The sequence below is a fragment of the Anguilla rostrata genome, chromosome 2 (assembly GCF_018555375.3).
Source record: "Anguilla rostrata isolate EN2019 chromosome 2, ASM1855537v3, whole genome shotgun sequence".
In the NCBI taxonomy this organism is placed as follows: domain Eukaryota; kingdom Metazoa; phylum Chordata; class Actinopteri; order Anguilliformes; family Anguillidae; genus Anguilla; species Anguilla rostrata.
In genome coordinates this window covers 51,996,255-52,019,496 of record NC_057934.1, presented here as the reverse complement: position 1 = coordinate 52,019,496, position 23,242 = coordinate 51,996,255, and the positions used below count along the sequence as shown (strand labels likewise).

At 39.9% G+C, this 23,242-nt stretch overlaps 1 protein-coding gene across 8 annotated transcripts in view; it reads left to right on the top strand.

The window, feature by feature from the left end:
* abcc3 (ATP-binding cassette, sub-family C (CFTR/MRP), member 3) overlaps nucleotides 1–23,242 on the top strand; it is a 63,719-nt gene that overhangs the window by 37,976 nt on the left and 2,501 nt on the right. Inside the window, exons 13-29 of one of the 8 annotated variants that reach the window (XM_064322986.1) lie at nucleotides 10–156; nucleotides 463–550; nucleotides 2,461–2,527; nucleotides 2,740–2,866; nucleotides 3,450–3,626; nucleotides 3,849–4,016; nucleotides 4,712–4,895; nucleotides 5,281–5,383; nucleotides 5,941–6,094; nucleotides 8,262–8,469; nucleotides 14,400–14,713; nucleotides 17,819–18,018; nucleotides 18,185–18,311; nucleotides 18,522–18,623; nucleotides 18,929–19,075; nucleotides 19,779–19,937; nucleotides 22,499–22,665. In XM_064322986.1, the coding sequence (XP_064179056.1) occupies nucleotides 10–156; nucleotides 463–550; nucleotides 2,461–2,527; nucleotides 2,740–2,866; nucleotides 3,450–3,626; nucleotides 3,849–4,016; nucleotides 4,712–4,895; nucleotides 5,281–5,383; nucleotides 5,941–6,094; nucleotides 8,262–8,469; nucleotides 14,400–14,713; nucleotides 17,819–18,018; nucleotides 18,185–18,311; nucleotides 18,522–18,623; nucleotides 18,929–19,075; nucleotides 19,779–19,937; nucleotides 22,499–22,665 (2,639 nt within the window). Of the gene's footprint in view, nucleotides 1–9; nucleotides 157–462; nucleotides 551–2,460; nucleotides 2,528–2,739; nucleotides 2,867–3,449; nucleotides 3,627–3,848; nucleotides 4,017–4,711; nucleotides 4,896–5,280; nucleotides 5,384–5,940; nucleotides 6,095–8,261; nucleotides 8,470–10,771; nucleotides 11,083–14,399; nucleotides 14,714–17,818; nucleotides 18,019–18,184; nucleotides 18,312–18,521; nucleotides 18,624–18,928; nucleotides 19,076–19,778; nucleotides 19,938–22,498; nucleotides 22,666–23,242 lie in introns of those variants that run through there. The other 7 variants (XM_064322987.1, XM_064322989.1, XM_064322988.1 and 4 more) reach the window with 7 other exon arrangements.

Here is a 23,242-nt window from a genome sequence, read left to right as displayed (position 1 = left end):
CTATTTCAGGTTGCCTTGACAACATTTGCTGTGTATGTGACAGTGGATGAAAATAACATTCTAGATGCCCAAAAGGCCTTTGTGTCCCTGTCTTTGTTCAATATTCTGAGATTCCCCCTCAACATGTTGCCCCAGGTCATCAGCAGCATTGTGCAGGTAAACTTTCAGACTATTTGCGTGCTATTTCTTGGACAGCTGAAAGGATGCCGTATTTCTCTGTGAAAGGATAGCTACAGTGTGCTTAATGTATTAATATATTTTATCTGCAAGGAAACAGATTAAATTAAATAAAATTTAAACAAATAGTAATTATATAGAAGTATGTTTCCAACTGGAAAATGTTTTTTGTTAAATAATGTTTAAAACCAACAGCGACTGTAATGTGTGTGGGGGTTATGTATTTTTTCTTTACCATGGGATTGCATCATCAAGACATTTGTGATTTCTGTCATGTTTGTACAGGCCAGTGTCTCTCTGAAACGCATCCAGCAGTTCCTGAGTCATGACGAGCTCGACCCTGACACCGTTGATAGAAAAAACATTGCATCAGGTAAACGCCGCACCTGAGGGCTTTTGTTATCATATCCTTGCTATCACCTCCAAGCCAGCCTGAACTGGTTTGGATAGTCAGAGCCTTCTGAATCGCTGTGCCGTACAGTTTCAAGTGAGCTGTTTAGACAACCTTCACCTTTTTGGGGCTCTTCTCTAGTGTATTAGTAGAAAGCTGCTTGCTGTTTAAGGAAATTGTTCATATTCTTTTCTTCATTTGATACTCCTACTCTAGATGAAATTAAACTAAAATAATTTATTAGCAGCCTGTATAGGGCCTCCAAGTACACTTGGTGTTTTTGTTTTATTTTCATGTTACATTTCATTCTGTTATGCAGCACATTAGGACACATATTTCTCCTTTAAAATGCATAATACATACGGTGCACTCCATAGTGTTTGGGACAGACATATTTTTTCTTGGTTTGGCTCTATACTCCACAATTTTTGATTTGTAATCAAACAATATTGTGTTTGAAATGCTGATTCTCAGTTTTTTAAAGGGTATTATGCATTTTGGTTTCCCCATGTAGAAATGACAGCACTTTTTGTACGTCATCACACAATTTCAGGGCACCATAATGGTTCGGACAAATAAGTGTCATTATTAGTCAGGTGTGTTCAATTTCTTTGTGCATGTATAAGAGAGCTTTCAGTATCTAATTTTGATTACAGTCTTTTGATTGTCTTAAAAGTCTGTATAAAAAGTCCAAAAAATAGCTGAGATTGTGCACTTTAACCACGTGTGACTTGTTTGATTACATATCTAAAATTATGGAGTACAGAGTCAAATCAAGAAAATATTTATATTTATAAAATATTTATATTTATATTTATATATTAAATATTTTATCTTTGTCCCAAACATTAAGGAGCTCACTGTATGCAGAAATGTGTAAATGTGACAAACTGGGGCACCCCTGTCTGCTGACCTTAAGAGGCCCACCTTACAGGGTTTAAGACACCAGACCACACAAAAATATTGGAAATTTTTACCTCACACTTTTCATTATTCATTTATGTATGAAAACAAAACCATTCTTTCTAATGCAGATATATGCCAGTTTCACATCTTTGTCTTCACTCATCTTCATGTACTTTGTTGAGTGGAATCCCATAGTAAAACCTACTTGCCTCCCTTCTTGGGTTTTAAATCAATTCCTTTCTGATAATAGACACAGATTATTAAAATGACACACCCATACAACATATAATTAGAGACTGTGTGGCACCCTCTTTAAACAGTTGTTGGTGAACAAGCTGGACAACTCTCACACAAGGAATCTATTTAAAGGACTATTGATCTGTCTTAAGGTGGAGCTGTTCCTACCCTGTGTACAGAGTGCAGAATCAAAATGGAAAACCACCTTTAGAGCTGAACTGCCTTCTGCAATTCCATCTGCATCAAAATTCCTTTTGCTTTTTGCATGTTTTTTGTCCTGGCATGACCTCAAACCCTTTTAAAATGGAAGGGTACAGTGGCACAAACTGGCACTGACTATTGTTGATTCAGTGCAGTGTCTGTCTGAAGCGGTCTGTGCTCACTGTTGTTCAAGTTTCTTTTATGTGGTAATTTTATTGAAACATTATGCTTATATTTAATCTATGCTTGCCTTGTATGAACTGTAGTTTTAGATGTTCTCATTTGGTGAATGCCATTTCATTTAATGTTGTATTGCTGTTTAAACATTTATGTGAACCTTTTAAGAAATGGAAGAGAAATTAAAACAAGTAGTAATCAATTTGATCACTTTGCATAAAATGTATAAGTACAAAATATCCAGCACTCCTGTGTGGCCCTTTTGATATGGTATAATTGTCGAGTGGAGTGATTAGCATACAACTGTTTCATTAGTCACCTGATTTGAGAACTTGACTGTTGGAGAGGATAACGGTAATATTCACTTTCAGATCATGCTGTGACTGTTATCAATGGGAAATTCACCTGGGCAAAAAGTGAACCTGCAGCCCTTCACAAGTAAGCGCACAGTTGAGGCAATAATCAAGATTTTTTTCTCAAGCACTGTGGAACTTATCAACTCGGAAAAGTTCAAGTGTTATTCTACAATACGTTAACTATGCCTCCACTATACCCACATTTATCACGTTAAATGCCATGCATCTTTCTAGGAATGTTGTTTACTTATGAGGGAATTGCATGTGAAACATTGTGAATGTCCTTCTGCTCAGCATCAATCTGATGGTGCCCAGTGGCTCCTTGCTTGCGGTGGTGGGAAACGTGGGCTGTGGGAAGTCTTCACTGCTGTCAGCGCTGTTGGGAGAGATGGAGAAGCTGGAGGGGGAGATCTCTATACGGGTTAGTTGCTTTTAGATGAAGCAATGTGCTTGTGTTATGGCAGTCAAGCAATAAGAATGGAGGAACATACAGTATATATTGAAGGGGATTTGAAAGGTAAGGGCTCTGTTACTTCAAGCCAACTAGTCCCAATGCTGATGCAACTGCCCTATTTACAAGGCAGTTGAATGTGAATGTGAGACAAGTACAAAACCTCTGCATTCGCATTTGGCCCAATCAAGTCTGTATTTATTTATGTCTGTATTAAATATAAAGGTGACTAAGAAATGATGAGTAAGAACATGATTTGCAGTATTAGCAAATTTACTTCGTTTCAAATGGCGCAGACAATGCAGTCTGGCTTTTATTTATGGTTAGATTGCCTGAAGTAGATCGTAAAAGAAGGCTATTAAATCAAATGCATTTACAGAGAAGTTTAAGCTAAATAAATTCAATGAGTCTATTATGCTCGTGGCCAGTCTTGAAACAGCTAGTCCTTTTTTTATTGGCAAAATGTGTTACTGTGCATTACTGTGTGCTCTGTGCATTACTTGCATTTTAATAGCCACTTTTTCATGATTAATAATTCTCCTCTCCTTGCTAGGGCTCAGTGGCCTATGTGCCCCAGCAGGCTTGGATACAGAATGCCACACTGAGGGATAATATCCTATTTGGCAACCCTTACAATGAGCAGAAATACCGCTGTGTGCTGGACGCGTGTGCCCTCACCCCTGACCTAGAGGTCCTTCCTGGTGGCGACCAGACTGAAATTGGAGAGAAGGTGAGGAGCATTTTTGCGGTTTAGGATTAAGTCATAGGTCATTATTTAGTCATTTTAGTGGCAACCAAAATTGAGTTTAACATTCGCCAGCAGCTTATTTTTGGGCTAGCGTTTCACAATTATGCTTTGACTGTCAAATTAAGTGTAGTATTACAGCTGCCTAACCAGTTTATACGTTTGCCCTTGGCTACAACTTATGCACTATGCTGCCTTGTGTTTCAGGGCATTAACTTGTCCGGGGGACAGAGACAACGTGTTAGTTTGGCCCGGTCTCTGTACAGTGAGGCTGACGTGTACCTGCTAGATGACCCCCTGTCTGCTGTGGATGCTCATGTGGCAAAGCACATTTTTGACAAAGTTATCGGTCCAGAGGGAGCTCTACAAGGAAAGGTACTTGTTGTATTTGAAAGTGAATGCAAAAATATATTCAGAAGGCATCACAAGCCTTGTTTTTGCTGCATATATCCTCATCTATTTTATGCGATTTTCTCAGAAGTCAGCACCAAGGTTCTCAATTAGACAGACACTCACACACACACACCTGCAAAGGGACAGTGAGTGAGTTTCATTTAACACTAGATAGGCCAGAGTGACACCATTGCACTTTCGGGCCTTTATAATTAAAATCAGCCTACCCCAAGCCGTAAATGCTATAGGCTGTCCTTCCACAACTTTCCTAAATATTTGGGGTTAGAATAACTGTGTTTTAAAATTTCAAATAAAATTTCCTCAGTAAAGAAATACAGGTATTTTGTGCATTTTCTTCACAACCTCCCAACAGTAGACAACGGGTGCTTTTACCAAGGTACGAACGTGTTGCTGTCTACTCCAGCATGCTGTTCAGCAATGGAATGAGCAGCGCTTTGATATCAGCTTCCCAATCAAGCACTATCGAAATTGTCATTACCAGTCTAGTCAACCAACCAACCAAAACTATAAGACATTGTAATAAGGAATGTTTCTTTACCTTTTCTCCAAAAAATAATTTACAGGGCATTCTCAATCAGTTATATTATGTAATATTGTTTGGTGTTTAACATTTTTTCAAGTTTAAATTTTTTTTCTTGTTGTGCATGTGCCAACAGACTCGAATCCTGGTGACACATGGCATCAGCTTCTTGCCCCAGGTCGATAACATAATGGTGATAGTGGATGGCAGGGTGTCCGAGATGGGCTCCTACAATGATCTTCTCAAACAAAATGGAGCCTTTGCTGAGTTCCTCAGGAACTATGCGCTGGAAGACATCACAGAGGAGGATGAGGAAATAGGTACCTTCCAGCTGTTGAAAACATTCACACTACCACATACAGGCTAAACTTATGGTGCCCTATAACACATTTTAATACAGTCTTCATTTTATTTGAAGGATATTCAAAAATAGTCTCTCCCAATTTGTAACTAAGAGCTTAAAAGTTCTATTTGTTTCTCAATTGGATAATTATCTAAATGAGGACAATAACAAGCACAATGCAACAAGGACTAGTCAGTCTTTAGTCTCTTAGGATTCTCAATAATTTGTATAATAGTTCGTTTTTTTCACATTTTTTCACATTGTGCTGTGGGAGCAGCATTTTCTGTTTGCAGCATGTTAAAGTGTTAATTCCCTCCTTCCTGCTGATCTGTGCTAATGACATCTGATCTAATCTGGCTCAGTGGCAATGATTGAAGATGACGATTTCCCTGATGATGCTTTGAGTAACCACGTAGACATGGGGGATGAGCCTGTTGTCAATGAGACGAAGAGACAGTTCATACGGTACAACAAGCATTTGCTATCATTTTCATATGCTGTCCTTCCACCTAGTGGGCAACAAAACAGTTTGTTGCTGGTGTATTTATGTTGCAATTACTACCTATCAGAAAGTCATTTGTTAACTTTGTTACCGATGTTGGCAATATATCAGCATAGCCTATTGTCTCTATTCAGTGGCTATGCAAAATTGTATAAATACTTTAAAGGTAGAATTGCTAATATTGTGCAGGTCACCAAAGAATTTTCTTTGAACAATGTTTAGTATTTTACCTTGCATCTTTAAATATGTTTATTGAAATGTTTATATGGATTTGTAATTGAAATGTGATTTCAAATTTAAGTCGGACAAGTCAATAATTCATTCAAAATAACCGCTAGGAGTATTTAGGTGGACATGAGCGCTTGACTTGGAGGGGAATTCTTTAACACTTTTCCTTGGTTCATGATCTCACATAATCACTTTTGTTGCATAGCAGTAGGTTTTTAAATGCATTAAAGACATGCTGATTGACTCTAAGGATCCAAGTGTCTTTCGGTTTCTGCCCTCTGACCTCTGGCAGGCAAATCAGTGTAATTTCCAATGATATGGAGAACCCAAAGAAGATGTCCGTTCGGCAGCGACGCTGCAGTGAGAGGAAGCACGTGGAACCGCTAGAAAAGAAGCAGAAACCAGTGGAAAAACTAATCCAGGCAGAGACCGCAGAGACAGGAAGGGTGAGTTTCACTGTGCGCCCTCTGCTGGCCCAATATGGCTCCTTCTTCTTAAAAGCTATTGCAATTGGGCCTGATAATACAGAGCTAGAATTTATCACTGAGAATGTATACAAGATGTGCATCTTGTCCCACCTTCACAATCTTGATGTAATTGGAAATCAGAGATGGGAATAACTTTGCTAATGCAGAAATGTGAGTTTGCCGGGACATTGCCATGATACTCGGAATACCACACACTAATGCGGTATTACATCATCAATTTCAGCACCTACAGCAACCTAATTTCATAAAGATTATGAAACATTATGTTGCAAAACAATTTTCATGAAATAAAGGACATGTCTGTATCATTAGAAATTTTTATTTCTAATTTATATCGGTTTTTTTGTTAGATATGCATATTACAGGCACATTGCGAAAAGCACTAAAATGTGCAAAATAAGCAAAACACAAAATGGAGAATGTAGTTAAAGAAATGTGCAATATTTAGAAGAAGTAATTTTGTTGGTCATAACAAATTCCGCTCCCTTCACCCTTCCCTTGCTATTTCGATTCAGCTTTTACCTACGTGCTGTCTCTCTCCTCTTACTCATCAATTCCACAGGGAACGCACAGCTTTGGTTGTTTGTGTGTGCAGGGTCTGCACACAAATCAATTGCAGTTGTATTTAGCCTTATTTTGTCTGCATTTGCCAGCCTGGCACTGCATTTTCTTCCCAGGAGTGATGGGCGTGTGAGGTGATGCTGCAACTGTGGCTGCTTTGGCAGCTGCATCTTCTGTCTTGAACTTCATGTAATTTTCATGCAACTCGCCTGCCAGGTCCATAATTCAGTCATTCATCAGTAATTCCAGCGCTTCCTCTGGTCCCATTCGCTTGCATGATTTTTGCCATCCTGTCATCTATTCAGAGTTTATCCAAAGTCACCAAAGTCACAAATTATCAGAGTTGTCATCTACATAGAGTTATAAACCCACCATTTCTATGACTACAGTGCTCAGAATTATGGATCCTCACCCTGAAGTCAGTAAGCAAAGTACATCATCTTCATAAAACGATTGCAGTTAATTAATTTTGTGTGATTGTATGAAATTTTTTATGGCGCTTGACCCAGCAATTCGTATCAAAGATAGTCTCTCATTCAGATGCTGAATAGTGTGCTAGAGGAGAGAGCAACCCATTCACACCTGGGTATCAGCACCTGTTACCTATTGTCTGGCAGGTGGGCTTTGTGAAGAAAATGGGACAAAATGCCTGTATTACTTTAATGAGTCAATTTTTTTTAGAATTTTAACAATTCAGTTATTTTAAGCCCAGCTGTTTATGAAAAGTCATGGAAGGAGGAGGGTATGGCGTCAGCTCTGACCTTTTTAGTGTTAAATTAACTAGCAGAAATGTATTTGCTACAATTTTTTTCTAAATTATTCCGTATCAATGGTTGCCTTAGTAGTCTTGGAAGCATTTGCTAAGTAAGCAATTGAACACTGGACTAATCTGAAACGCCTGTGATGCCGTTTGTCCCATATATTATGATGCGATGAAATGGGGGGACTATTTCTAAAAAGTGCTGTAATATCTGCATGGTGAACCCAAAATGTATAAGCTGAGAATGTGCACTTCAATCAGTAAATTGTTTGATTACACATTAACAAGCCGCAATAGCTGCGACCGCACACACACATGCATCCATGTGTGCATGCATCCACTCACACACTCTCATACAAACACGTGACCTCTTCTTTGGCTCATGACCAACGTTTCCACAAAATCTTGTGCACATCTGTGAATCCATTCGGGAGTTATGCGCCTTTCTGTGATAGGCCACACCCATCACCACGCCCCCTCTTGGTCAATCAGCCTGAAAGTTACTCAGCTGTACCTTCGGTCATGACCAACCTCCATGCCAAATTTCAGCCTCCTGGGGCAAAAACTGGCTGCTACGGGGTGGGACACTTTTGTGGACCAACCAACAGACAGAGCTATAGAGCTGCGGTCGCAGCTAAAAATTGTGGAGTACAGAGACAAATCAAGAAAAAATATTTCTTAGTCCCAAACATTATGGCGCTCACTGTATTGACAGTTTTTCTCCTTTGACTGGTAAGGATTCTTCACAGACAGTGAGGTGTATGTCATTGTGACCTCTTCCCCTGTTCTCCCATCCCTTTGCAGGTGAAATTAAAGGTGTTCTGGGAGTATGCCAAAGCCGTTGGGCCCTTGCTGTCCATTTTCATCTGCTTCCTTTATGGCTGCCAGAATGCAGCGGCCATCGGAGCCAACATCTGGCTGAGTCAGTGGACCAGTGATTCTGGGCTCAATCAGACTGAGCAGAATACACAAATGAGGGTGGGGGTGTATGCTGCACTAGGCCTCACGCAAGGTAAGGGTCCTTCTAGTACAGCAAGCAGGCTGTACCCACTGAACAGGAATGCATTGGCATCATTTAAATTTTTATTTCATTAATGGAATACTATATTTGTATACATATCTTTTTTTGGACAAAGACATATTTTTTCTTGATTTGACACTGTACTCCTTTTAGATTTGTAAACTGATAATGATGATGAAAGCTCTCTTACACTTGCACTAAGGAAGCAATTGAACACACATAACTAGTCAGAAATACCTGTTACACCATTTGTCACAAACATTATGATGCCATGAAATGGGATGACTATTTATAAAAAGTGAATCCAAAATGTATAAAAATACCTTTAAATAAAACTGAGAATGTTAATTTTAACCACATGTGACTTGTTTGACTACAGATCTAGAATTGTGGAGTACAGAGCCAAATCAAGAAAAAAAAAGGATTTTTCCAAAACATTATGGAGCTCATTGTTTATATATATATGAGTGACAAATTAAAGGAAAAACCTGAATAAATGAGTGGAGAAACATAACGAATGCAGATGCTTCCACACAGGTGTACTGCATGATACAATTAAACAATTAACATCCTATCATGCTCTGTGGCATGTATAAAAATGCTGAGCAGGCCCAGTTGATCTGGATTTTCGATCAAGATGGCAAGAGAAAAAGATCTAATTGACTTTGAAAGAGTGTTCATTATTGGGGCACGGATGGCAGGAGCTTCAGTCACAAAGACTGCTCAACTGGCTAGTGTTTCGTTTGGAACAGTAACTAAAGTAACATCTGCGTTTAGATCTATGGGAAAGACATCAGTAAATAGGGTTGGAAATTGTGGTCAAAAGCTCACATGACCTTGATGCCCGTGCGTTAGTGTGATATGTAAGGAAAAACAGAAGAGCAACTCTTCCTCAGGTGACTGAGAATGTCAATGCAGGACGTGATCAGACTCGACAACTACATAAAGAGGGATATTATGGTAGGGTTGCAGTGCATAAACCCCTCATTAAAAAGAGGAATGCACATCTGAGAGTTCAGTGGGGCAAAAACCATAGGCACTGGTCCACAGAGATGTGGGAAGAAGTGATATGGTCAGATGAGTCATCCTTCACCATATTCTTGACAAGGTGATTGCATGTGTGGTGTACACCAAAAGAACGGCACAGGCCTCACTGCTTGACCCCGACAGTGAGGGGCTCTGTTATGCTGTGAGGGGCATTTTCCTGGCATGATTTGGGTACATTTGCCCCCTTAGAAGGAAGGGTCATTACAAATCAGTACAGTGATCACCTTTATCCTATGATGAAACATTTCTATCCTGATGGGAGTGGTTTCTTGCAGGGTGATATTTCCCCCATCCACAGGGCATTCAGGGTCACTGAATGGTTTGATAACTATGAAAACTAGAAGAGTGCACTCAGTAGAGTGCAGATCTCTGCCAGGCATTCCAAACAGAAGCAGTTGTTGATCACTTGCGGCCCCTAGCGCCCGGTTAGGAGTTAGCACTCAATCTATTTCAATGGACAACAATGATGGAAATTAATTCAAATAAAATACTTGTGGTTGACCGATTTGCAAAATATTCGAGAATTCAGGTCCTTGGCCTGCTGTCAGCATGCACAACAAATATTAGGCTGATCGGCCCCGTAGTATGCGAGATTAGCTGCGGAGAGAGACACAAACACACACACACACGCACAAACACACGCGACCAAACGCATGATCCCCTCCAGGCTCCGCCTGGCGGAGATAATGATGTGAATCATATGCTATGGCCTTTGAGGTCATCAGGTCGCAATCCAATTGAACACCTATGGGAGATTCTGGACCAACGTGTTAGACCGCGCTCTCCACCACTGTCATCAAAACACCAAAATGAGGGAATGTCTCCTGGAAGAATGCTGTTCCATCCCTCTAGTAGAGTTCTAGAGACTTGTAGAATCTATGCCAAGGTGCATTGAAGCAGTTCTGGCAGCTCATGGAGGCCCAACACCTTATTAAGACACTTTATGTTGGTTTTTCTTTTAATTTGTCACCCGCCAGTGTATATATATATATAGACCAAGCACTTCTCCAATTTTTTGGCCTTTAAATTTCTATGATGGTCATTAGCCTTGTAGTTAGCAAGTTCTGTAATCCATGCTGGTAATGGACCTCAGCTTGCAAAGGAAAATGTCTAATGCTGAGGGCATTTGTGTTTTTATTATTGTTACTTTTGTGTTATGGTTCCTCCCTCCTCCACAGTCAGTCCCTTGAAGTGATGCATTATTCTCATGGATTTTTTCTTTGTTGTTGTGGTCTCTCTAACACAGGCATCCTGGTCATGATTTCATCCTTTACACTGGCTATGGGTAACATTGGTGCAGCCAAAAAGCTGCATTCTGTCCTGCTAGAAAACAAATTTCACACCCCCCAGTCTTTCTATGACACCACCCCCATAGGCCGCATTATCAATCGCTTCTCCAAGGACATTTACGTCATTGATGAAGTGCTTCCTTCCACCATCCTCATGTTCCTGGGCACTTTTTTTAACTCCATGTCGACCATGGCCGTAATCGTTGTCACCACCCCTATCTTTGCTGTGGTCATAGTACCCCTTGCAGTCATATACATCTTTGTGCAGGTATTACATTCAAACGTTTCATTTTGAATACAAAGTCTGTTGAATAAAATCATTTTTTCTTTCTTCCATAGTAACAACCTTCTAATAACTGACACACTAGATTAGTTGGTCAACACCCTGACTTTAATAACTGGGGTGCTTTTTTCCCCTTGGCTTTCATGTGTCTAATTCTTTGTATTTCCTTCTGTCTGCTGCTTGCTTATAATCATATCTGTGCACAAACCTACAGCTTCACAGTTTGAGCACTCATGAGACAGCATGCTGAAGCCATCAGCTTGCATCTTTTCTGAAGGTCCGTTTCCCCCTTCCACATATTGGTCGATATTAACTGTGCAGTTGACCTAGGAATACCACCATAAAACAAGCCACTTGACACTTATGAGAAAACTTCTTAAAATAATTTTGATATCAACCATGATAATGATTAGGATATTTTGCCGGGGAATTTGCATACAAACATGCGCTGTGCAAAAATCTGCTAAATTTGCCTTGCTTATGCATTATGCCTGTCTACTACCCGACTGACTTGAGTGCGAGCGGTTTTGTAGGAGCGTTGGATTTACATTTTTTACTAGCAGGGAGAGTAAGAGATTTAGCAATCTCCTTATTTCCTTCCTTGTACCTTGCGGAATAGAGTTTTGCAACCATTTTGCTGCCCTCTGTTGGTGAACAGCTAACTTAGATGCAAAAGCTGACGGTTTCATCAGCCCATTGTTTTCATGTGATTCTTAGCAGGGCTGAACATATTCATAAGGAGGAAATGGCGGACAATAGCACAGTTGGGTGTATTTTCACTCACTGAGCCCACAGTATTCACTTGACTGTACTGCCAGCCATGTTTTGTTTAACTTTTATCAGATTGTCTGGTGACTTTGATGAATAATTTTTGGTTTGGTATTTTTACATCCAAGTGATGCTCTTTATACAGTTACTGAAGCATGTTTGTTTTGGATAGCATGTTCTGTGCTATTTGATATTTTGCAGAGAAAAAACCATTGGGGTATTTTAGATTTAAATGAAGATCAGGTTCTGCACACCAATCCTGTGAGTGAGTGCCATATGTACATCCAAGTGTCTACTTTTTTACAACAAAGCATCTTCTGCTCTGCAGTTTGTATTATCTGAATCTAGTGTGGTTGTTGAAAATGTGTGCAATTGTTGTGGTGATATTTATTTATTTATAACAAAAATAGCTTTTTTTCTCTATAATTTGAAATGACCAATTGTGCCTCTCGAGTCCCTGCTGTACCTCTCACATCCTGCACAAGGAGGACTGTGTGCACTGCTCCAATGCACTTGCCTGCAAGGCTGTGACTATTTTATACATTACAGGCATTTAGCAGATGCTCTTATCCAGAGCAACTTATATTGTATCCAATGATACAGCTGGATATATACTGGAGCAATGCAGGTTAAAGTATCTTGCTCAAGGGTACAATGGCAGTGTTTTTAATTAGGGCCATGATTTTTATTTTTCAAAACATATACTCTTGCAAAGGATACACCTACAGTATATTTGAACATAAATGGGAAATTTGCTCTGACAAAGTTTGCAGGAGTTAGCAGACTATGAAATTTCATGGTTTTCTACTCCTACACAACCATTTTTGAATCACTTGTCAGGTGTTCAAAAATATTTTTTCCATACAATTTTTTCATACAGTTTCTACATCAAGGCTGCTCATCAGTGAATGTCAGTATCTGAAACAATGTGGTTTCTATGAACCCCACATCCTCCTCCCCCACCCCCAAGGCCAAAACTGTCTTTTGAAATGCATACATCCAGCAGCACATAAAACAATATGCATTTATAATTTTTTGTTATTATTTGTAGGATAGAGCAGCACCCTTGGGGGAAAAGGAAGGTCACTTGAGGTATTTCTGGTCCGTCACTGTTCCAACTGGTGGTTTATCCTCCAGGACGTAGGTCAGACGAGAATTGGGTTATCCAGGACTGCCAATCCTGCTGCCACACCTCCATCGGAATATTCTGCACTTCTGGTTCTAAGAAGATGTCCAGCACACTCATTGAGCAGCATATTTGTCCCCTGTCTCACATAGGCTCCAAAGATGCCAAGCTCACTCAGACATGTGTTGAGTTTCAGAGGACAGTCGCTGCTCAGCAGATAGTTGTAGACAGGCTGGGGCTTGTCCATCAGAATGTAGGCTGCCCTTTCTGACCTGCACTTCACCCCTGACAGCACCTGGCAGATGTTTGCACTGTAGATATTGTTACCCCCTCCCTCCCTCTGGGGTTTCAGGACATACTGGTCTGGGTTTGCAAAGGCCATAGCCACAGTCTTGTCTCCCTCCTCTCCCATGTCCAGGGAATAAAGTCCAGAGGAAGTTGCTCGGATCTGAGCTACAGCCTCTGGGTCATCCAGAAAGAACATACATTACAGATCCACAGTATGACATGAGAGTTAGCGCCGATCAGTGTAGAGGCAAATCTCTCACTAATGGTAACTGGAGTACCTGGTGAATTGCTGTAGAGAACTGAGCTAATGTAGGGGTAACCTGAATGACTTAAACCTACTCTGACCTTGGTGGGACGAAGCCACTGCAGACTCCAGTCTGTGTTCTACTGTGAAACTGCCTGTTCTTGGCTCTAGAATCTAAAGGTGGGAGTATATTTGATCAGAAGGCGAACACATCCGAAATCGAACCACTGCCGAGCACAGCTCTACATACGAGTATGTGTATACTCAGTGCAGCTTGGAACTGTTCATGTAGTGACAGTCAACGCTGGGGGTTAGGGGTGCAGATTCAGTTTCTGTGGTCGTGATAACCACAAGAAACAGTGACAACGTTTGCACCACCTTACACAGAAAACAACTATGTCTGCGGTAAAGGAGCAGAAACTTTGACAGGTGGATGTCGCTTTAGTTTATTCAGCGCTGCACAAAAAGAACACAAGGAAGAGAAGATGTATGTTTATCCGTTCAGTCAGACAGAGAGAGAGATGGGACGCACCCAAAGCAGCCACCAATGCGTTTTTTTAATCCAATTGCATCTCGGCTTGCTCAGCCAGCAGGGATGTGCACACTACAGTGGCCAAAGTCAATGCAGAGCTTTGTTTTTCCCCACAAATGCGTAATTTTGCATCATTTACTTCTTACTAGCCGAAGTTCCTTTCCGCAGCAAGTATACTCCCAGCTTAAAGGAGCTGTTGCCAGGGAACGGCCGCAAAGTGTGAATGTTACCATGAAAATGAGTCCGCTCCCTCTGAGATGCACGGCAGCCAACTTCTTTTGATAACTTATGACTAAATGGATGAATTAATCACTCCGTTCTGTTGTCATTGTGCTGCCACACAGGTGTTCTGCTTCTGGGCATCTGTGTACTGTGCCGGGCCTACAGTATGCTGAAGGCGGCCCGCTCCATCCACTGCAACATGCTCCACGCCATCCTGAGAGCCCCACAGGCCTTTTTCCAAGCCACTCCCTCAGGGAGAATTTTGAATCGCTTCAGCAAAGATGTGGACACAATTGACTCTCACATTCCAGAAAATATTGATATTTGGATGCGCACTTTCTGGTACACAGTAAACGTGCTGCTCATATGCTCTGCCCTCACCCCTATCTTCCTCATAGTCATAGTCCCATTAATGATGTTCTATTGGTGGGTCCAGGTAAATAGGAACAAGTCGGCTAACTCATTAATACAGCATGCCACGTATTGTGTTGTTGTAGTTTATCACAACTGTCCTAGTGTTGTAGTTAGCATGTGGTTTGGTCAGTCAATGGCCAGAGGGCCGAGTCTCAGTCCACAGTGAGGCTTGACTCTTCCCGTATTTGTAGCTGTTCTTTAACAAAACACCACCTGAGCGGCAACTCAATTAGTACTTTTCCTCCACAACAAATGAATGTTAAAACATTTTTGAAAAGCCAAACCGGTGAAAAAATACAGTTTATTGAATTGTGTAACTAAATGACTCCACATGGAACTGAAAAGATAAAAAAAAACAGGTGGAAGATAAAGAACAGCAATCTCCTAGTCCTAGTGAGTAGTGCTTGTGGAATGGGGCTGTTAGTATGTCATGGTAACTGTGCTTCCTCATGTTGACCCATTGCCTAAGGAAAATCATTCCTAATAGCTGAAGATGATCCATAACTCATCCTAATTTGTGAAGTCTTGCCAACATTACCACTCATTTGTCCTGAATAATCATTTGTCTCCTCTTGAAGCTACTAATATTTTAATATCCGTTGCTTGCTGTAGCTCTACATAATTTAGTGGGATACATCATGTCAACTTGTAGCTTTCCATAAACTGTACTTACAAGTTAACTAAGTACATTGGGTGCAAGGAAAGAAAACTGATTGGAATAACACTGTTTAACTTATGATTCCTTCTCAAATGATCACTGAATGGCTTTTTAGTCTCAGTCTGCCATGCTGCTAGGTGTCCTTAGGCATTGACTCATAATTTTAACATAATCGTTTCATTGATAAAGTCTTGGCGTATACCACACAATGAAATTTGAGGGCAGATTTTCTGTTGCACATTATAAATAGACCATTAATATGGGCTGTGGCTGGAATTTGCGAACATAATATAGGGCATCATTATGCAGCCATGTTGATTTAGATTTTTGTGGTTAGTGAACACCTAATATTTATCATTTAAAGAGCAAGGAGTTCATCTTAAAATACACTACAGGGTCAAAAGTATGTGGACACCCTTTCTAATTAGTGTGTTCGGCTACTTCAACCACACCCATTGCTAACTGGTGCATAAAATCAAGCATACAGGCATGCAATCTCCATAGAAAAATATTGGCAGTAGAATGGATCATGCTGAAGAGCTCAATGATTTTTAACATGGCACTGTCATAGGATGCCACCTTTCCAACAAGTCAGTTTGTCAGATTTCTGCCCTGCTAGAGCTGCTCTGGTCAAGTGTTAGTGCTGTTATTGTGAAGTGGAAACATCTGGGAGCAACAACAGCTCAGCCATGAAGCGGTAGGCCCACAATCTCATAGAACGGGACCGTCGAGTATGCTTCAGCATACAGTGACATTCTAGGGAGTTATGTGCTTCCAACTTTATGGCAACTGTTTGGGGAAGGCCCTTTTCTGTTTTAGCATGACAGTGCCCCCATGCACAAAGTGAGGTCCATAAAGAAATGATTTGCCGAGTTTGGTGTGGACGACCTTGACCAGCACAAGAACCTTTGGGATGAATTGGAACACCAACTGTGAGCCAAGCCTTTTCGCCCAACATTAGTGCCCAACCTCATTAATGCTCTCGTGGCTGAATTGAAGCGAATCACCATAGCCATGTTCCAAAATCTAGTGGAAAGCCTTCCCACAAGAGTAAAGGCAGTTATATCAGCAAATAGAGTCCAACTCTGTATTAATACCAATGGTTTTGGAAAGAGATGTTCAATAAGCACATATGAGTGAGATGTTTGGGTGTCCATATACTTTTGGCCATGTTGTGTACTTTGACCTCATTTGACTGGTTTTATGGCTATGCCAAACAAGTATTTTCTTTCTCTATTTTCACTTTGTTAATTCACTGTGACACATTTGGTATTTTGTTCAGTTATTTTCAGAAAAAGTGTGCAACCCCATGTGCTTAATTTTTGTGTGAAAGATTAGTTGTGTGAAATTTACTAACATTCTGTTAGGTATGGACTTGTTACCCTTTTTGATAAAAATCACATTTTTATCAAAAATTGTATGACGGGAGGTGAGAATCCAAGATCATTCACCCGTACAGTTAAATCAATTGAATTGAAAATTTAAGTCCTATGAAGCTACCCCATAAAATACAGCACTGGCTTGCAAAGTCAATACAAAATCTAGTCCAGAGGATATACTGTGAACACTGAGTATCCTTAACATTCCATTTCAAATTTAAAGTAAATAGGTGCCTTGAAGATTACAATTGACCGTGTTCATTTGGTTGGAAATTTTATTTGGACCAGGTCGTCAAGTTGTGATCCCAAAGAAGTGGGTCAAGAGGGATGTTTTTGATGTGAAATGGCTTTGCTAGTCTTTTCCAAACACAGATGACAACTGAAACAGTATTATTTTTACATTGCTTGTATTTTTCTTCCATTTCTGCTTGGGTTTTGTAATGGCTTATACTTGGCATGATTGCTTAAATCTGTTAACTGCTATCTGTCGCATATTTCCTGTGTGTTTTGGGAAAGATCTGCATTCTAATCAGCGCTCAATGTCAAATGCATGCTTTCAAAAGTATATACTGGGACATTTAGAGGTTTAACAACTCGATTCAAGTGTAATTTATATTGTTACAAAATAAGTTATTTGGAATTGAATTATTTAGACATTAAAAAACCAAACCATTTGCTACAACATTACGATAGCACTAAACACACATATTTTAAATGTTTCTTAAGTGTTTTATTACAGTATGTAAAGTGTTTAATGACTGGTTGTTCATCGAAAGATATGGTCAGGTTAGATTCGATACATCTGCACAGGACCTTCATAATTTTATGATGAAAGGAAACTTAATTTCAGGAAGTCCATTATCTCCAATCTATCATGGAATACATTTTAGAAATAATGTGATGAAATAAAACAGAATATTTCAGATATGATGGACATTTATTTTCAAACAGAATTTTTAAAATGTTTACTTGTGTAATAATTTGAACAGATTGGATGAGTGCAGCTGTCTTAAATCCTATGTCATTTGCTATCTGTGTCACAGTTTTGTTCTTACAGTAGTTCATAATAATATTTATTTTTCTTCTGTAGAGATTTTACGTGGCCACTTCTCGCCAGCTAAAGAGACTGGAGTCTGTCAGTAGGTCTCCTATATACTCTCACTTTTCTGAAACCATCACAGGCACGAGTGTGATCCGTGCATACATGAGGCAAGGTGCCTTCATTCTCATAAGTGATATGAAAGTGGATGAGAACCAACGGAGTTACTACCCTGGCATTGTTTCAAACCGGTAGGTGTAGGATTTCACTGCATCATAAAGCATATTGTATATTTAGCTCCATGCATGTATCCATATTTGGTTTTCATTTAAAACCTTGTAAAATCACACTTAAATGCAATTTCACACACATCAGTATGTCGCAGTATGAAGATATGTGTTGTGTTGTTGTGCGCAGGTGGCTGGGGGTTCGTGTTGAGTTCATTGGGAACTGCATTGTACTGTTTGCCGCACTGTTTGCTGTGATGGGCAAGGACAGCCTAAGTCCAGGGCTTGTGGGACTTTCTGTGTCTTATGCATTGCAGGTGGGTGAAACACTTTGTATATTTTAGAGTAATGTTCATCCTGTTAGTATTTCTTTTCAGGCCTAAGAATATTTCTGTTTAAGGTTGTGTGTGAAATGACTGCATTAAATTACAAGCACTGAATACATTTGAGCTAATGCCCTGGCTTCCATTAAATGAGAAATGGCAGCATTTCACAGCGGATATTTTGTGAATTTTCTCTGTTAATAGGTAACCATGTCCTTGAACTGGATGGTAAGGATGACCTCGGACTTGGAGAGCAATATTGTGGCGGTAGAACGAGTGAAGGAGTATTCAGAGACACAGACTGAGGTAGGCTCACCTCGAAGATCTCATGTCATCTCATTATCTCTTCAGACAAATTCTATTTCTAGAGAGGTTCAGGTGTTCAAGTGTTACAATTGTGAGTGCTGTGGCAGATTGTGTTTATATGTGCTGTTGGTATTCAGTGTTGGAAAGCAGTTTGCAGCCAGAGTGGTTGGTTTTTACATGCACATTTACATTCCTGTGCTGTGGTCAAGTCAGTTGTGTCTGACTGAAGACCAAGACCAGGACTTTGTAAGCCTGACCCCCCACTCTGAGATTAAATTAAAGGTGTGTTAACCTCTGTTGTTTAGGCTCCCTGGGAGATAGAAGACAAGAAGCCACCCCCAGAGTGGCCAACCCAGGGGAAAGTGGAGTTCCATGACTACAGTGTGAGGTACCGGGAGGGGCTGGATCTTGTACTGAAGAACCTCACTCTCAGTGTAAAAGGAGGGGAGAAGGTGAGAGAAATGTTGGCTGTCGTCATATCCCATCTGGTTGAAGAATGTGTGCCCTGATGCTTTTTTCTTCCTCCCTCAGTTTGGATTTATATTTTGAATGAAAGAAGACAGTGGCCTTGGTTCCTTCTCTGGCTGTATTTGCAGTCATTTTCACACTTGTTACAATGCCTATATACTTGATAATGGATGGTGACACAGCACAAATCAGGTGGATTTGAACGGTCCTTTTTTACCCTGGCAAAAAACAAATGCTTTTTATACTGTACAACTGATGATTATTTTACAAGTGTAGCAGAGTACTGAGACATCAGGGAATGTGTGAACATTCACTATAGAAGATGATGTCATCTCTGAGGACCTTGGTCTTTAGCTCAAAAGGCTAATAGTGCAGCTCTGCAAGGGCTGTGGCTTAAAATCTGCAAACATACCACAGGTTTCATATTTGGTCTTTATAGTTTATATCTTCATTTCCCAAATTTTTCAGAATGGCACTGATATTGATTGTGTATTAAAGCAATACAACTAAGTTCACCTGTGAATGAGATCCTACACGCAAGGTGTTAAGCAATATGATGTTTTTCCTGCTTCTCTTATCTGCCTATTTTTTTACCGGGCAAAAAATAAATTAAAAATGAACTCATGATGTGGACTAATAGTAGCCACTGGATACCAGTTAAGTTACAGCATAATGTTGTTCCTACAGATTGGCATTGTTGGAAGGACGGGGGCTGGAAAATCCTCCATGACCCTGTGCCTATTCCGCTTGTTGGAGGCAGCAGGTGGAGAGATTACCATTGATGAGGTGAAAATCTCTGACATTGGTCTTCATGACCTCAGGTCCAAGCTTACAATTATTCCCCAGGTGAGTCTTCCTCCTAACCAAGTTCTCAACCTTTGCTTTTTATGTTGTGCTGTGATTGTTTCTGTTGCAGAATTCCCAAGACATGTAAGCTTCAGGGCTCACTTGCAAAAGGGATGTCAATCTCAGGGTGACTACACTAGTTAAAAATTAACTGATTCCATTTTCCCCAAGAGTTTTGTCTTGAAATGCACATATTCCAGTGATTTTATTCATGTTTTGTACATACAGTGCCCTTCAGGTGTATGGGAATGGTATGGGAGTGAAATTTGTTATTTTGCTAAATATATTTTATAATTATGTTATTTTTGAATTTGGATTTATGATGAATATGAGATAAAAGTACAGTTAGCTCACAGGCAAACAAGCCATTTGCAGAGTTCAGAAACCAATTCTTTTGATCTGAACCATAATTAAGCACCATATCTCATCCATAGCATCTCTTGTTGGCCCACTTTTGTATTGTCTGATGTAACAATGCATATTTAATTATTTTCTGCAACAGAGAGGTGTGTGAATTTGCAACTATCCATTTTCCTTTATTGAATTTTTTTTATATTGCTGTGTTATAACCCCTATCGTAAGTTTGTGTTTACATGACATTTTCTATGGGCGTGTTTTGTTGTCGTCCCCGTGTCAAGTTGTTGTCGAGTGCCCGTTTCCATCTCTGGTCATTCTATTTGAAAAAGCTGTCATTTGCCACTTACCACTTCAAACTCATGCTTGGTGGTTTCTGTATAGTGATTGCTTCGTTTGCTGTGACTGAGCCAACTAACGCTTACACTACAGTATGTGAAATGCCCGCCTCTTAAAAGACTATTTCATTATAAGCAGGGCTTGAAAATTACATTTTTTTCCTATCCATTCACTCCGGGCAGAATTGGAATTTAACTTTTCTGTTCTTTTGTTTCTGCTTGCAACATAACATTCTTAAATCGGTTAGAACAAAAAAAACAACAAAAAAAAAACGGTAATTTTGTTTTATTTCTCCTACCTGGCAAGCATTGAAACCAGCCTAGCAACCGGTCACAAAACCTATTTGTGACCATGTTTCTGTAAATAATAAACATCAGTAAAAAGGACAGTTCTTTCTTTAGTTGTGCAGTAGTCATTCTATGAGATGCACCTGGTTTCTGACTACTGTATTAACCACGACTGCCTACATGGAGCCCCCCACCCCATCACCACTGAAGAAACCTATGGACGATGAAAAACACAGTGGCCAGACAAAAGGTTTTTGTTTTCGTTTCTGGTTTCATGCCCTGTTTATAAGTAGTAGGAATTCTAACAAAGCAGGCCAGTACAAGCCACTATGCTAACACTGCCCAGGGTACACTAACAATGCCCCTATACAAAAAGATACTGACCAGTGACAATTTAAAGGACAAAGCAACATAAAGTGTCTTCAGTACCAACTGAAAAGTTACAATGGCATAAAAAGCCAGTGGGGTTTTACGTTTTGTCGATTTAAGTGCCTACCCCCACTTTCTATTTGCGCGTTTATTTCTGAAATGGATTATTCAAGAAAATAAATGACCACTGAATCTTGAAAGGGACATTGTCACTTGTAAAACCAATGGTAAGATTGTATTTTTATTCCATATTTAGTCTCAGATATTGATAGTAGAATGATGTGGTATCATTGCATAAGAATTCCTTGTGTTTATTTCGCTATTCAGTGTGCAGCATTTTTCACCACTGTATTGGCATACCTTCAGGCTATTGTTGGCTTTTTTATGTTGCTATGACAGAATGCAAATTTTTGGTGGTGAAAGAATATTATGAACTCCCAGAGAGATGCTGTTCTCCAATGTGTCATGATAATTGCAGATGAGACTGGGCAAGGGTGCTTGTTAAGCGGACAAACTACACCTCAATGGTGGCACTTATAATTTGGCATCGTTGTCATGTATTGTCTACTAATAAAACTAGAATAGAGTTTGTTGTTTCCATGCATAGATTGGTTGCAGAATCAGTGAATGTCTGAGTTGGAACAATATCAGGCCACCAGCGTCCTGCCCACTAGGTGGCTTGCTAGAAGGTGTTAAGTAATGCATTTGTATCCATTTGCCCAGCTCAGAGAGTTGGAAGGTGGTAGACAGCAGGTGATGGTATAGTGAGGTACTGTATAAATACAAGGATTGCCTATGGGAAGACATACGTGGGCAATTGGTGATAGTAAGAGAAGGTGGTGGTATAATGGAGGTATTACCTCAGGAAAAGTGTATATGCTGACAAAGATATTTTGATATTAAGAAATATTTTCAAATTTCACTTTCCCACTTGCTGCTTTAGTTTTTTAAAAATCAACAGGGACATTTGACTTTTTTTTTAACTTTATTTACAAATTGAGATTCTTAAATTGTTTTTTTAAATGCCTGTTAGATTATCTTCTGATAATATGATGTGATCCAATCTTGGGCAACTTTGTGTGATAGGTCTGAAAAGGTATAACTAGCTATGCTGAAGATTCCTGGTCATTTACAAATGATGTCTCCGATGGGATCCTATCAGAAATGTGCACAGCTGATTAATTTAAATTAATTGCAGCATGATTGTTGCAGGAACCGGTCCTTTTCTCTGGGACTCTGAGAATGAACCTTGACCCCTTTGAGAAGTACACTGATGAGGAGGTGTGGAAAGCACTGGAATTGTCCCACTTGAAAAAGTTTGTTAGCAACCAGCCTTCTAAACTCGACCTTGAATGTTCTGAAGGTGGAGAAAACCTAAGGTAAGCCCATTAAGGCATGCTCTGTGCTCACAAAGATATTGACAGATGGTCGTTGGTTAATTCTTGGGATGTTTCCAAAGCTAACACATAAATGGCAGATCCCTCTGCATTCTAATCCAGGTGTTTTTACGCTTTATGGCAACTCAAATTCTAAAACTGTGATTTAGTACATTTCATAAATGTAAAATAAACATTTATTACATTACATTACATTACATTACAGGCATTTAGCAGGCGCTCTTATCCAGAGCGACGTACAACAAGTGCATTAGTTCAAGGTGCAGAGGTGCAAAAGAAACACACTAGAGTGAAGTAAAGATCGTAGTGCCAGAAGTGACCACATAGATCAGGACTCCAACCCTGTATGTACGTCTACACATCCTCAAGGGGTTCCAGTATATGAGGACAATGAAATTTCTAGTGATCCATCATGAATTAATCTCAAGGTAGCTTAAATGTACTATTTGGACTGTTGACAAGTCTGTAAGGGAAAGAGGGCTCATTGTTTACACAGCTGCACATGCAACTGAAAAACATTGAGTTGTCAGTCTATAAGCCAACTTTTGTATAAACTGGT